This window comes from Oncorhynchus clarkii, chromosome 20 (genome assembly GCF_045791955.1).
Source record: "Oncorhynchus clarkii lewisi isolate Uvic-CL-2024 chromosome 20, UVic_Ocla_1.0, whole genome shotgun sequence".
In the NCBI taxonomy this organism is placed as follows: domain Eukaryota; kingdom Metazoa; phylum Chordata; class Actinopteri; order Salmoniformes; family Salmonidae; genus Oncorhynchus; species Oncorhynchus clarkii.
Genome location: NC_092166.1, coordinates 57,514,070 through 57,530,625, shown reverse-complemented (window position 1 = coordinate 57,530,625; position 16,556 = coordinate 57,514,070). Strand labels below are relative to the sequence as shown.

Below are 16,556 nucleotides of genomic sequence, written 5' to 3'. Positions count from 1 at the left end.
GGTGGTTAACAGGACAGTTCTGAGGTATACATTTCATTTGAGGAGAGGGGCATTTGGTTCAGCCTTCATCAGTAAGCAGAGACATTGTCATGACCCCTCAATAAAACCTCTGTGTTAACCTCTCTCCATCACACTGACCTACAATTTGGCCAAGGGACAGTCCACACAATGCAGCTATTTGGCATAATAGGCAAGAAATTACATGACATAGAGAGTCTAATATTCCCCTAACAGAGAAAAACAAGAGCAATAATCAATGTAATAAATAAATCAATACAAAATAAGAAGTGAGTCCGGATTTATTTTTTCAAACATGATTGCCTTGGAAAGACACTGACAGGATTCAAAGAATTACATGATTCTTTACATTCAGAAACAAGGAGAAAATTTAATGTCATAATTGTTCAAGTGTGTGTGTGCTATATCGGTGATCAGCGTCAGGATCATTCAAGCATCGTCCTATCTGTTCCAGTCTAAATACTGATGTATAACTTTAAAACGGTCATTCAATTCAACATGAATACATTAGTGAGGACACTGCTACACTTACTATGCAATCATAACAAGCAAGGCACTGAGGAACATTGTTACTAATTCTTATCTCCTTTTCACTCTCTTTCGTCTCCCAACTGTAGCAATCTAAAGCATTAATTTGAAAAGTAAATCTGTTATATTAGACTAGTCTCATAGACTAGACGTAACATAGTAAATGTAAATCTGGGACACTGAAATTAGTGGTTGCTAAAAGGAAAAACGAAAAGAGGGTGGTTGGTCGGGGTGGATGGATGGGCTATTAACGTGAACATCTAGCATTACGTGTTTTAGTCTCATCACGGACAACTTTAGCATCCTAGCTAATTAGCAACTTTGCAAGTACTTACTACTTTTTAGCTACTTTGCATGTTAGCTAACCTTTCCCCTAACACTTTAACTTAACTCCTAACCCTATCCCAAACCTTAACCTCTAGCTTAGCTAACGTTAACCAGCTAGCTAACTGTAGCGTTAGCAACCTTGCCACCTAGCTAACGTTATCCACAACTAATTGGAATTCGTAACATATCATATATTTAACAAATTCGTAACATATTGTACGAATTGCAATTTGTAACATATCATACGAAATGTAATTTCTAGCATATCATACAAATTGTAATTCATAACATAATACGAAATGGATGACGAACATCCACAAAAGAATGCATACCATATGAAACGTAAAATAGCATACTAAATGGAGTGTCTTGGATTTACATACAGAATAATACGAAATGCTCTGAGACCACGTTGTTCATATACTTAGAAAATGGTTTGCACTACAAAAAGCGTCTCTTGCTTCATGACCGGCCAGTTCTCAACGCTACAGCACGTATTTGAACCAAAACCTGGTAAAACATTTGAGCATGAAAGACTAAACATTTGGGTCAGCCCAAATGCCGTGACAAACATGATTGTTTTGTTCAATTTCAGAAACAGAGTATCTGTAACAATTACAGAAAGATATTGGCGTTGACCAACATAGTTACATGTCCTATTGTTAACTGAACTAGATCTGGACCTGCCAATGAAAATGCTTGCGATCCACTCACCGGAAACCCTTGTGAAATGTTTTGGCTGAAACGATGGTTGGTCACAGTGCTAGCCAGTTAGACTGGAGTGGGCGTTACAGGAGAAAAGGGAAATGGAACAGCTACGGAGCTTGACTGATATAGCATTTTCTCGTGATTAGATATGGCACTTTCAGGAGTGTAGGGGGGGGTCAGTTCCTCCTGTCATGGGCACGCAGTGTCGATGCGGCTGTACTTCACTTGACTCCACTGGGCCGGTCGCCATGACAGTGGCATCTGGTAGTTCCGAGGGACGATGCCTGTGACATTCTGTTCAAGGTACTGGAAAAATCGGTACCACCACACCCTTGAGAAAAAGTTGCTCTGTGATGATTCCTTTAGCTTCTGTGAAACAAATAAAAATGTTCATGAATAACACCATTCCATTATTGTTGAACATACAAGTAATATTAGTCCATTATAGGGTAATCACATTGGTTATTCCACTAGTAAGTGTGACCAAATATAGACTTACTTGCTGGTTGGCCATGGTGTGGTACCACCAGAATAGGCGTGTGGTGATGAAGTAAGCCACCGCCACGTCTATAGAGTAGTGGTCATGAGCCAGGAGAATGCAGAAGAGTCCCACAGCACAGAGCAGCCAGCAGATCCAGTGGTACCACCATAACTTTTTGGGGGAATCTGTGAGAAACAGAAAATACCTTTTATTTCATGCGACCAATCAAACATGTGTTTTTTCAACAGTCAGATATCAGATTGAATCGTTCTTACAATATACCACCAGGTGTCTCTGTTGCTCCAAAATAAACATTATAGACAGGTTTTTACTAAGAGAGGCTATGCAGTAGTTTTGTGTAGCCTACTTACACTCTTTAATGAAGAGATAGATGAGTGTCAGCATGACTGTGTGGCCACTGTAAAGGTAGTCCCCACACATGTGGTGGGAGCCAGTGATGGTCAGGCCTCCTCCTGCAATCATCTTCATCACTCGGCTCATTTGGGATGCCCAGTCACCAAACAGCTACAACAGGAGGGAAACATCACAAAAGTGTGTGAAGTTAGTGTGCTCCAGAAAAGCATAAGCACATGAACTTAGACTTACTCAACAACAATACAGTAACATTTGTATCTGTGTAAGGGGCCAAAGGGAAAGTGTTAGCCTACTATTTAGGAGTGTGAACTGAACTAATTATGTTAAACCTGTTCTGACGATTAGAAGCTGATCATATATGATGAGACTAAGTTAAAAGAAGGCCTCCAGTCAGTGACGCTGGCCCCTAGCCAAACGGTTTCAACAGTATCGCTAATTATAGTTAGATTCACAGGAAATTATAGTTAGACTCACCCCTACCATGTTCACTAGGCTTATACTGTATGACTCACACTAACTTTAGGGGGGGGGAACTCTCATGAGGAACACACTGATTCACCACTGCTTCGTGATATCACTGAACAGACGTGCTAACGGCCGGGAGCATTGAGGTTAGCCACAGTAGGCGAAGTCATCATGTGCAGTCCCCCCCAAAAATTCCAGCCGTTGAGTCTCGAAACCGTTCCAAACGTTGGCTGCAGATATATTGACGTCTTAATGGGAGGGCATACAGTAGATCAGCTTTTACTACAGCATGGCTGAGGCGAAACTGCTGAAGAAATGGGTCTACAGTCATATTGACAAATGCCGTCTACTATCCATTAAAATGTGACCAACGTTGCCACCAACAAAAACAAACCCTCCAAAGAGGCATACATCGTCTGTTTTCGTTTAATGTGAGAACATCTCCAGTTCTTTTTTAACCGACACTAGCTACGTTTCCATTAACTTGTCCAGTGAATTTGTTGGCGACACTTAGAAAGTTTGCATAGAAAATAAACGCGACAATTGCATGCCACCGTGCATTTCCATGTAACTAGCTTTTGTCGATAAAAATGGCTAGATGTAACAAAAGAAACAAACAAACGAACCTACAGTGTCTAATAAAAAATAAGTGGTTGAAGTGTTTCCATTACCCATTTAGGCAAATTGCGCATTAGGCCTAATAAAAGGGCGACAGCCTGAAGCCTAATGCCATCCCACCTATTTGTTTCATGTCTCAGATAGTTTGCAAAAGCCAGCATGGATAGAATGCAATAATTGACTAATATTTGCCATATTCTAATAATTATCATGTGTCAACATATCGCACCAGTCGTGCCACGGTGAAACTTGCTCTCCTATTGATCTAAAATAATTGGATGGTGAAACTTGCTCTCCTATTGATCTAAAATAATTGGATGGTGAAACTTGACAGCCAACCAGAAAAGCAAGGTGAAGCCATTCAGGCATTATTGAAAGTCAGGACAATCCTTGTCCTACAAAAAACATACTTTTTTATAGTTGGAAAAAACTACATATTTTCCAAGCAGTAGTCACTTAGAATGATTCTATGGTATATTGGCATTCGCACCATTTAGTGTGCATCCCACCACCTACTGTGTGGGATGTACAAACTACCAAAAAAAAAAACAATAAATAAACCAAACAACTGTTCCGTTAAAAATCAAAATACATCTGATCCCTACACAGACTCAAGAAGAGCCTGGGGGGGCAGGCCATCTTCCGGCGCCAGTACCGCTTGCACGTCTTCAGATGCAAAATCCTTGAGTCCCTCCCAAAAATTCTGCTGGAGCCACAATAATGTCCAGTTTCTTTGACTTCTTTGAGACGCAAAGTTTATAACTGTGGCAATGCACCCCACAAATCCACCCTTTTAACACAGAGTATCTTTTGACTGGCAGCAAACATTTACTACAGGCTGTGGTGAATCCACTACTATATCTTAACTAGCATCACTTGTTTTCTCAACTCCTTTAAATGACCAATAACTTTGCTCTAAACTTGTTTCTGAACAATTCACCATGCAGCCAACATGACCGAGTGGCGCAGATTACTGTTCAATTTGAGAAGGGCCGTCCTCCCTCACATCACACCATTCACATCACGGCAGAGGTGGAAAAAGTACCCAACTGTCATACTTGAGAAAAAGTAAAGATACCTTAATAGAAAATGACTCAAGTAAAAGTCAACCAGTAAAATTCTACTTGAATAAAAGTCTAAAAGTATTTGGTTTAAAATATACTTAAGTAAGTATCAAAAGTATAAATAATGTTTAAATCCTTATATTAAGCACCATTTCTTGTTTTTTTGTTGTTTTACGGGAAAGCCAGGGACACACTCCAACACTCAGGCATCATTTACAAACAAAGCATTTGAGGTTAGTGAGTCCGCCATATCAGAGGCAGTAGGGATGACCAGGGATGTTCGGTTGATAAGTGCGTGTTTTTGACTATTTTCCTGTCCTGCTAAGCATTCAAAATGTAACAGGTAATTTTGGGTGTCGAGGAAAATGTAAAAAGTACAATATTACTATTATATTAAAAGTAGTCAAAAATATAAATAACAAATTGAAGTACAGAGACTGAAAAAAAACTACTTAAGTAGTACTTTAAAGTATTTTTACTTACAGTTGAAGTCGGAAGTTTACATAGACCTTAGCCAAAAACATTTAGATTGAGTTTTTCACAATTCCTGACATTTAATCCTAGTAAAAAATTCCCTGTCTTAGGTCGGTTAGGATCACCACTTTATTTTAAGAATGTGAAATGTCAGAATAATAGTAGAGAGAATGATTTATTTCAGCTTTTATTTATTTCAGAAGTTTACATACACTCAGATAGTATTTGGTAGCATTGCCTTTAAATTGTTTAACTTGGGTCAAACATTTAGGGTAGCCTTCCAAAAGCATCCCACAATAAGTTGGGTGGATTTTGGCCCATTCCTCCTGACAGAGCTGGTGTAACTGAGTCAGGTTTGTAGGCCTCCTTGCTCGCACACGCTTTTTCAGTTCTGCCCACACATTTTCTATAGGATCCAGGTCAGGGCTTGGTAATGGCCACTCCAATACCTTGAAGACATTGTTGTCCTTAAGCCATTTTGCCACAACTTTGGAAGTATGCTTGGGGTCATTGTCCATTTGGAAGACTCAGTTGCGACCAAGCTTTAACTTCCTGACTGATTTTGATATGTTGCTTCAATATATCCACAAAATGTTCCTACCTCATGATGCCATCTATTTTGTGAAGTGCTCACTCCTGCAGCAAAGCACCCCCACAACATGATGCTGCCACCCCCGTGCTTCACGGATGGTGTTCTTCGGCTTGCAAGCATCCCCCTTTTTCCTCCAAACATAACGATGGTCATTATATCCAAAGAGTTCTATTTTTGTTTCATCAGACCAGAGGACATTTCTCCAAAAAGTACAATCTTTGTCCCCATGTGCAGTTGCAAACCAGTCTGTCTTTTTTTATGACAGTTTTGGAGCAGTGGCTTCTTCCTTGCTGAGCGGCCTTTCAGGTTATGTCGATAAAGAACTCGTTTTACTGTGGATAGAGATACTTTTGTACCTGTTTCCTCCAGCATCTTCACAAGCGCCTTTGCTGTTGTTCTGGGATTGATTTGCACTTTTCGCACCAAAGTACGTTCATCTCTAGGAGACAGAATGCGTCTCCTTCCTGAGTGGTATGACGGCTGCGTGGTCCCATGGTGTTTATACTTGCGTGCTATTGTTTGTAGAGATGAACGTGGTACCTTCAGGCACTTGGGAATTGCTCCCAAGGATGAACCAGACTTGTGGAGGTCTACACAATTTTTTTTCTGAGGTCTTGGCTGATTTATTTGGATTTTCCTATGATGTCAAGCAAAGAGGCATTGAGTTTGAAGGGAGACCTTGAAATACATCCACAGGTACACCTCCAATTGACTCAAATGATATCAATTAGTCTATCAGAAGCTTCTAAAGCCATGACATCATTTTCTGGAATTTTCCAAGCTGTTTAAAGGCACAGTCAACTTAGTGTATGTAAACTTCTGACCCACTGGAATTGTGATACAGTGAATTATAAGTGAAATAATCTGTCTGTAAACCATTTTTGGAAAAATTACTTGTGTCATGCACAAAGTAGATGTCCTAACCGACTTGCCAAAACGATAGTTTTTGTGGAGCGGTTGAAAAAACGGTATAGTTTGTGTGGAGCGGTTGAAAAACGAGTTTTAATGACTCCAACCTAAGTGTATGTAAATTTCTGACTTCAACCGTAAGTACTTTATGCCACTACGTCATGGGCCATAGAACGGTCCCAGCATGATCGAATCCGCCCTTTGAATGGGGCTCCGGTGTATAACGACCAGTGGTGGTGAGTATAACCAGATATTGGAATATAATGACTTAGGTTTTAGAATTAGGTTTCTCCCTACAAAAGGGCTTTATTACAGACAGAAATACTCCTGAGCACCCCAGTCCAACTAGGGCAAAATGAAATAATGGCTGCAGGTATGGTAGTAGCCAACTAATATCTGAGTCTAATACAGTGAACTAGAATCAAGAACTGTAATGGCATTGCCAGCCTGAATCTAATCCAATCTGGAGCTACAGTCAGTCTAATGCATCTGTAAAGCATAAAATTAGGGTTTCCATTAGTTACCACAGTTAAAAAGTCAAAAATGTATTGAAACAAAAATGTGCTTTTTGGTCTTAATTTAAGGTTAGGCATAAGATTAGCGGTGTGGTTAAGGGTTAGGGTTTAACACATTTTAAGAAGAAACATTTTAGAAATAGGGGGCCTGTATGACTTTGTAGCTTGACCCGAGTTACTTCCTTGATGACACAGATAGCTTCATCAAAAGTAATGAGAGTTCCGTGAAAAGAAAAAAAAATACCCGGTTTGATAAATTTATTTCCCAGCCAAGCAGATACATGTAGTAATCATTTTGGATGTGAATTGGATTATCAAAAAGCTTTGTCCTTTCTTATAACAAAATGCAATTTACCACACCACCTCATAAGATGAGGAAGTACATTGTTTGTAAGGATTGCCTGCTGTAATTGTTAAGGAGATATCCAGTTTGCAGCCTAACATGCAACATAGAGAAGACCAGCAAGAGGACCCTCAGCATCACACAGACATGCCCTCTCTGTGAGCATTCCTATAAATGGAACAGGGAGGACACTTGAATCAGGTTGGTGACATTTGACCTAGTCAAAGGTCAAAACAGTTTCGAGTTTTGTCCCAAATCACCTTCATAACCTAGCCTGGTGGAACCACCCTGATCATGATATCTGAAGTGAAATAGAAAGGTGATTTCAGCGATCAGGTTGGTTCCACCATGCTAATCATAACCACCATTGATAACGTACTCAGTGCTGTGTGTGTGTGTGTGTGTGTGTGTGTCTGTGTGACCGACCAGTGTCTTTGATGAGGGGCCAGGAGCTGACCTACGCTGTCATGGGCCAGGAGCTGATCTATGCTATCATGGGCCAGGAGCTGATCTACACTGTCATGGGTCAGGAGCTGATCTACGCTGTCATGGGCCAGGAGCTGACCTACGCTGTCATGGGCCAAGAGCTGACCTACACTGTCATGGGCCAAGAGCTGACCTACGCTGTCATGGGCCAGGAGCTGATCTGCGCTGTCATGCCCATTAATGGGGCACCAGAATTAGGTAGGTTTAGTCTGACCTGTTCAAACTTCAACATAGTATATGTTTGTTTGTCAGATATCACCTATCCTAACTGCCATTGGTTATAGAACAGTGACTATGTGTGTATGTGTTCACAGAAACATGTATGGAGCCAGCACATGGAGACTTGCAAGATGATGTGATGAAGTCCAGACTGACAGAATGGCTTGATACGGATGTCTCTGAATGGAGAACCCTGGCACTCAGCATAAAATTTTACTAGACAACTTTCCCTTGCATTGTCTTTTTATTATTGAATTGATGAGATCAGCCAATATGGGGAAGGAAAAACCCTGAGTATTCTGTACCAGGATCAGGGAACTCCTGTTGTATACGGGACACCACACAGAAAGGTATGACCACTCTGACATGTTTGCCAAGGTAGCCCCATTACCACCAGACAAAATGCCAATAGGCACAGTATCTGTATCAGCTGGGAATGACAATGAAAGGTGCACATTGATATATTAGCAAAACACTGCTTCTATGGTATTACTACATTTGAAAGTTATCAAAACACTTAGTTTAGAACATCTACATAAATTCAGCAAGTACCATACATATACAATAACCTGTAGTTATTGAACTCAAACTGCAGGAGATTAGTTTGTTGTGATTGAGTGGGGGAAAACGGATACGGGCAAGGTTCTGACATATGGGTGTGTCTTGGTGGTGGCAAGGACACACTCAAGAAACACCCACATCAAACCACATCCTCAACACAACACGCGTTTGGCTTCTGTCACTTCTGCAAGCATTTCCTGAGGAGCAAGTCAAAGAAATGAGGCCAAATCAACGGGTGCAGTTCCGCTCTCTAAGACATAAGACAAAGTCATGTAACTTAGTATGCTATGTTTTTGCATATTGGAAAAATGCAACAAATATGTCATGTTTCTGAGCCCAGGGAGAGGTGGTAAGTACCTTAGGAGAGCACTTGAAATGCATCCCTGGCACGGGGAGTGTGGTGATGTACATGGTGATACACCTGTAGAGGTAGAGTGTGCCAATGATGAAAAAGAACCGCCGACCAACGATGGACCTGAGGATGAGAACGTTGAACACAAAGAATCAAGACCTGCTGGAGTGCTTAACCAGCACACTACTAGGGGCTGTTGCGGTGACCGTATTACCGCCACACCGGCAGTCAAGAGTCATGACCGCTGTAAAATTCCACATGACCGTTGAGTCATGGCAACATCCTATTATGCTCTCTGGACATGCGTTGGTACTACCCAAATGTAACTCAGTGCTCTGTTGTCCCTCTAACCACTCTGAAATCAAAAATAGCATCAAACACTTACAATCAAAACAGTATTATGATTTTAAAACTCACCTCACTATGATTAATCAATTTGAAGAAGTTCAACAACAGGTTGGAACTGAGTGGAAAACATGGTTGTTGTGTATGTTGTTTTAAAGCCTAACACAACTAAATTGACAACGCATTCGAAGGTGAATGCTTATGAAGGTATAACTTGTGAATATGCTTAGGCCTATATGAGCCCAAGCCCGAAAAAACCTGGAATAATTCAAATGATGATCGTGCCGTGCCGTGATCCATAGCCTAATATCCTACTGCATACTTAAGATGTCTTTGGTACATAATTGGTCTAGTCTATACTCCAAAATCTTCTTCTTTGAGTGTGGACTGTATTATTATGCATACTGGATGGTCTGGTTACCTTATTCTACACTCAAAACATTCTATCCATAAGTCTGGGAGAGAACATATAGGCCTAGGCGATAATGTTGGTTCATTGATTGTGTGCAGGGCGGCTTACAGAGTTAGCCTACAATTATAGTGAATTTGTATTTGATTTTGAATAGCTTAGTAATAGGCTGCTGACATTACTTTTAGCTACAGAGTCTCACCACCATGCATTTCCACCTCATTTCTCGAGAGCACAGAGAGTTGAATTGAATGTTTAGTTTTTACCACTAAAAAGAAGAGGATCCCAGCTGCTACTATATACAGTGCCTTGCGAAAGTATTCGGCCCCCTTGAACTTTGCGACCTTTTGCCACATTTCAGGCTTCAAACATAAAGATATAAAACTGTATTTTTTTGTGAAGAATCAACAACAAGTGGGACACAATCATGAAGTGGAACGACATTTATTGGATATTTCAAACTTTTTTAACAAATCAAAAACTGAAAAATTGGGCGTGCAAAATTATTCAGCCCCTTTACTTTCAGTGCAGCAAACTCTCTCCAGAAGTTCAGTGAGGATCTCTGAATGATCCAATGTTGACCTAAATGACTAATGATGATAAATACAATCCACCTGTGTGTAATCAAGTCTCCGTATAAATGCACCTGCACTGTGATAGTCTCAGAGGTCCGTTAAAAGCGCAGAGAGCATCATGAAGAACAAGGAACACACCAGGCAGGTCCGAGATACTGTTGTGAAGAAGTTTAAAGCCGGATTTGGATACAAAAAGATTTCCCAAGCTTTAAACATCCCAAGGAGCACTGTGCAAGCGATAATATTGAAATGGAAGGAGTATCAGACCACTGCAAATCTACCAAGACCTGGCCGTCCCTCTAAACTTTCAGCTCATACAAGGAGAAGACTGATCAGAGATGCAGCCAAGAGGCCCATGATCACTCTGGATGAACTGCAGAGATCTACAGCTGAGGTGGGAGACTCTGTCCATAGGGCAACAATCAGTCGTATATTGCACAAATCTGGCCTTTATGGAAGAGTGGCAAGAAGAAAGCCATTTCTTAAAGATATCCATAAAAAGTGTAGTTTAAAGTTTGCCACAAGCCACCTGGGAGACACACCAAACATGTGGAAGAAGGTGCTCTGGTCAGATGAAACCAAAATTGAACTTTTTGGCAACAATGCAAAACGTTATGTTTGGCGTAAAAGCAACACAGCTGAACACACCATCCCCACTGTCAAACATGGTGGTGGCAGCATCATGGTTTGGGCCTGCTTTTCTTCAGCAGGGACAGGGAAGATGGTTAAAATTGATGGGAAGATGGATGGAGCCAAATACAGGACCATTCTGGAAGAAAACCTGATGGAGTCTGCAAAAGACCTGAGACTGGGACAGAGATTTGTCTTCCAACAAGACAATGATCCAAAACATAAAGCAAAATCTACAATGGAATGGTTCAAAAATAAACATATCCAGGTGTTAGAATGGCCAAGTCAAAGTCCAGACCTGAATCCAATCGAGAATCTGTGGAAAGAACTGAAAACTGCTGTTCACAAATGCTCTCCATCCAACCTCACTGAGCTCGAGCTGTTTTTCAAGGAGGAATGGGAAAAAATTTCAGTCTCTCGATGTGCAAAACTGATAGAGACATACCCCAAGCGACTTACAGCTGTAATCGCAGCAAAAGGTGGCGCTACAAAGTATTAACTTAAGGGGGCTGAATAATTTTGCACGGCCAATTTTTCAGTTTTTGATTTGTTAAAAAAGTTTGAAATATCCAATAAATGTCGTTCCACTTCATGATTGTGTCCCACTTGTTGTTGATTCTTCACAAAAAAACACAGTTTTATATCTTTATGTTTGAAGCCTGAAATGTGGCAAAAGGTTGCAAAGTTCAAGGGGGCCGAATACTTTCGCAAGGCACTGTATATATTTCTGCTAATATTAAGCACATTCTCCATGCTCCCCTATAAAACCGGAGTAGCCTACCCGGCATGATTGAAAAACGAACTGCGCTATTCGCTATTCGAGTGCATACAGATGATGTCTTTTTTCCCCTGACCTGAACTAATTTTACATATTAGTAAAGACAAGATTAAATTGAGAATAGTCTGATGGGTGAAAATATGATCACTTGATGAGAGAACAGCGTGTGCAGCCAGAGGCAAGCTTTTGTTGCAACTTTCTCACATCATCAATAGCCTAAAGTCACATTACGCAGCTCATATATGTATGATTTCTAAGACATTGTAAGGTTTGTCTCATTCACAAGTTGCTAAATAACTCAAAATCAAGCATATAGGACCTGTTTCAAATGATCACTTATACGCTCAACATAGGAACTTCATATGCGCACTCGATCCAGAATGGGAGAAATATAATTTCTATTTTATTCAGCTAAGTTCAAATATATTCTCCTTACTATAAAATCACATCATGTAAAATAATGGCACGGGACTTATAAGCATATCTTGTCTGCTAAATGAACTAGCTTAAAGCCTATGGCATGACGCATAGCCAGATAACAGAGTAGGCCATCTCATATTCTGTTTTTCTGGAGAGAAACAAATCTTCATATCATGTTTCTTTAGACCTGCCTAAAATAAATAATGGATTTATTGTGATGGTGTATATTAAATTGATGTATTATACTTTTTAGAAATGTAGATGTTCCAAAGGCAAGCTTGTATGAGGCTTGTAGGCCTATGCGTGGATGCCTGGAGATGCTACACGTGTTGATGTTAATTAACAGGTAATTACTATGAGACCGGCAGTCATTTGCATGACAATAACCCGCCTGGCAAAATGTAATGACCGTCACAGCCTTAAACATTACAGAACATCCTTTAACATGGAGTGGATCATTCAATAAAGTTATGGATGTTCTAATTCAAGTCGTTATGAATTACTGTAGTATATCTTGGTCATTTACCTATATTTTAACAGTGCCCACTGTAGAAGCCACAGGACGATCAGTATCATGCCGTTGATTTCGCATATAGAAAAAGCCCAGTCTACTCGCCCGAAAAAGTCAAAGAACTTGTCTGGTAGGGGTGGAGTGGCCTCCTTGGCAGGCACACGTTCGTGGACCACGGAGATCATAATGGTGGTGAAGATGAAGCAGATCGTGGCGTAGACAAAAGCCACGCCCGTCTTCCCCCACTCCTCAGGAAACGGAGAGCGGGTGATCTCAGGCATGGGGATCTGGATCCGCTCCTTGTGGAACTCATTGACCACACCATTCCTCTCGGGCTTGTTCCCATTAACCTCACTGTTGACGGCCAAGATGGCGTGTTCGTTGGCATGCCTGTTTTTATGCGTTTCAATGTGGTGCTCTATCCTGAGAGTCTCCATCTTGTCCAGGAGCTGTCTGCCTTCGTCCAAGGTGACAAGGGCCAGAGGAGCCGTCTGGAAGTCCGCTTTAGAGAGCTGCATGAGGCCCTTGCCGTTCAGGTGACGTAAGGCCTCTGAGTATTCCTGCATTCCCACATCAGTCAGCCACAGGAGCACATCCTTCGTTGACCAATGGACCACTTTCTTCATGTCAGACCCTGTGGCGTACGCATTGCAAACAGAAGGAGAAACAATGGAGGGAGAGTCCAGAGGTGTTCATGACTAACAAATCCTGAGCCCTCCTGAAGTCACACATCATGTGGTAAGCACATTGGGTGCTGCCAACAAATTGAGTATCCAGTAAGGTTTATCTAGAGGTTAACCCACCAAGGTGGGATTGCATTTTCAGCTGTTCGATGCAGTGACTTTTTGTACTAAAATAGGAGAAAAATAAAAAAACATTTTTATAAATATTCCAAATAAATTTGCATCACTTTGACATATTAGGCTTTATGTTCCCCTCAACCAATCACGTCTATCCTAGACTGTATGCAATCTATTAAATAATGTGATGACTCAAAGAATAAAAAAAATTGTAACTATACAAAATGTATAGTATTATAATATTCTTACATAAAAAAACTTTAGAATGGTAAAAGTAAAATATTCATAATGAGCGGACTAAAATTCGTCACCCATTCAACATATTTCGAAATGTATGCACACAAACAGGACCACAGAATGTTGACACTTATACACGCGCTCTCGTTCAGGAGGGCATGAGACTTCTATGTGGGGGACAAAGCCACAAGTATTCGTTAAAATACCCGTTAAAGGGCATTCAGGCGAGGAAGTAGCCCACAACTACGTACCACAGTTATTTCATAAACACACCACGTCAAAGCCACAGTTATCCGTTAAAATACCCGTTAAAGGGCATTCAGGTGAGGAAGTAGCCCACAGCTACGTACAAGAGTTATTTCATAAACACACCGAGTCAACGACTAACTACTTCAACCATGTCTGATATTGTTCTTGTATCAATACAGTCCAGCAGAGAAAGCAAATTCCGTTATGAGAGTCAAATAGGTTTAAAATGTTTCACGTTCTGTGGAATAATTTTAAACAAAAAACATGTTACCTTGTTGCTACTGTGTCTATTTTGCCGAATGATCCCCGACACGAAAATAGTTATGCTACACTATTCCTCGAAAAAAATGAACAAACATGCAAATTGAGGCAACTTTGTGTTAAGCGCGGTAGAGGTAACTTCCATGCAAGACATTCGAAGAACATGGGAGGGTATGCTTACAGGATGTGGCTCTCTCTTTCACCTCATGTGCTTTACATTAGCAAAGGGATCCATCGCCCATCGGCGCCACTTCTTCAGATAAAATAAGTGCGTCTTTTGACGTAATTCTAGTTACTGCTACCCGGAATCCTTGGGACGTCCCCAACCTAAGAGGGGGCTCCCGAGTGGCGCAGCGGTCTAAGGCACTGCATCTCAGTGCTAGAGGCGTCACTACAGAACCTGATTGAGAGTCCCATGAGGGGCGCACAATTGGCCCAGCGCCATCCGGGTTAGGGTTTGGCCGGGTTCGGCCGTTATTGATATAATAATTATTTTTTAACTGACTTGCCTAATTAGATTAAGGTTAGGTTTAGGGTAAACTAAAATTGTCCCCGACGCGAGTCGAGCATATCTAGCTATTACCAGGCGTGCCCTGAGAACAGTCTTCGTTTCTACGAAGGCGACTCAAGCGCGTTACCACAGGAAACAATGGTTTTTCAAATGTGAGCAGCTCTCTTGTGGTTGGGGTTAGTGGTACACGACTTAGTGGCGAGTCGACTCTGACTCCTGTGATTGGAATCGAAAGGAGTCTACTCAGACTCTTGCTCGACTCCCTAAACGGATGCGCACACACATACACACCTCATTAAACATTATATTTGATGTATTTAACTAGGCAAGTCAGTTAAGAACAAATACTTATTTTACAATGACGGCCTACCCATTATTGGAAGACTACATTTGCATTCTAGAGGACTGACATGAGCATAATGCTATAATCCTATTTTGTTTGAATATAGAAGGTGATGTGTAGTAACTATAATATTTCAGTGATATTTCTGCTGTGTGCAGCCTTGACGAATCCCATGGGATGACGCGGTGCACTCTACGCTGATAAGCCTATTCTTTTCCATGTTATAGCCTTATTCGGATGGGTATTACTAGAGATTATGGTTTTGACATTATTATCCAAGCATGTGCGATATTCCAGAGGAAGATTCACAAAGGATTACTTTTTCCAAACTGCCTCCTCTAATTCACCCTTTTAAATCATAACAGCACAATTAATAGGCCTATGCTACAAATTAAATTACATTTAAATTTAATTTTTTACATCTGGTTAGTAGGCTATATAAAAGCAGTTCAATGTCAATAACATAGCCTAATATTTTAAATCTGATTACATTGAAAAAATTACATCTTAGACATCCTTATGAATCTAAGCATGGCACTTTCAAGCATTTCGCTACACTCGCATTAACATCTGCTAACCATGTGTATGTGACAAAAACATTTTTTTTTTTTGATTTGGTTACCTTTCCACCCAGACAGAGGCTCTACTGACACAGAAAACTGTAAGCTTCAACTGCTTACTCCGTTGTATAACCCAACAACAGAAGTGCTTCCCTTTTTTTAATCTCCTCGAGTAGTATAGGCTGCAGTTTTGCTTCAGTTTGACATAGTTTGACAGAGGAATCAATATATCCCCATATGCATCGGAGTCACGTCTTTCGCGGGCATTTTAAAGCTTCTACCATAAGGCATTACTGAGTTGAGCATTGTTATAGAACACTTGATATAATCTGGATACATTTTAAGTATTTGTTTTAAAAAAATAAAGCAAACAATAGACAATAGACAATTAGACCTTTTCTTTAACTTCTACAGGATCGGTGGGTCCCCTGCAGGACGTTGAGCTAACATATGCTAATCGCATTAGCCTGAGGTTGTAAGTAACAAGAACATTTCCCAGGACATAGACATATCTGATATTGGCAGAAAGCTTAAATTCTTGTTAATCTAACAGAACTGTCCAATTTACAGTAGCTATTACAGTGAAAGAATACCATGCTATTGTTGAGGAGAGTGCACAGTTTTGAACATGAAAAGTTATTAATAAACAAATTAGGCACATTTGGGGAGTCTTGATACAACATTTTGAACAGAAATTCAATGGTTCATTGGATCAGTCTAAAACTTTGCACATACACTGCTGCCATCTAGTGGCCAAAATCTAAATGGACCTGGGCTGGAATAATACATTATGGCATTTCTCTTGCATTTCAAAGATAGTACAAAGAACAAACCATTTTTTTTTTACCATCTTTTATCAGATCTAACGTGTTATATTATCTTACATTCCTTT

At 40.5% G+C, this 16,556-nt stretch overlaps 1 protein-coding gene across 2 annotated transcripts; it reads right to left on the bottom strand.

The window, feature by feature from the left end:
- Nucleotides 1-281: 281 nt before the first annotated feature.
- Nucleotides 282-14,402, bottom strand: LOC139376578 (phosphatidylcholine:ceramide cholinephosphotransferase 1-like). Of its 2 annotated transcripts, XM_071119328.1 has the most exons (6): nt 14,261-14,342; nt 12,719-13,553; nt 9,041-9,158; nt 2,434-2,587; nt 2,081-2,247; nt 282-1,950 (listed from the first exon to the last, which is right to left on the bottom strand). In XM_071119328.1, exons 2-6 carry the CDS (start codon nt 13,327-13,329, stop codon nt 1,771-1,773), a joined length of 1,230 nt encoding a protein of 409 aa, XP_070975429.1. In that variant the 5' UTR covers nt 13,330-13,553; nt 14,261-14,342; the 3' UTR covers nt 282-1,770. The 2 variants fall into 2 exon arrangements, with proteins under 2 accessions (XP_070975429.1, XP_070975427.1); XM_071119326.1 differs by having other exon boundaries at nt 12,719-14,402.
- Nucleotides 14,403-16,556: the final 2,154 nt, after the last annotated feature.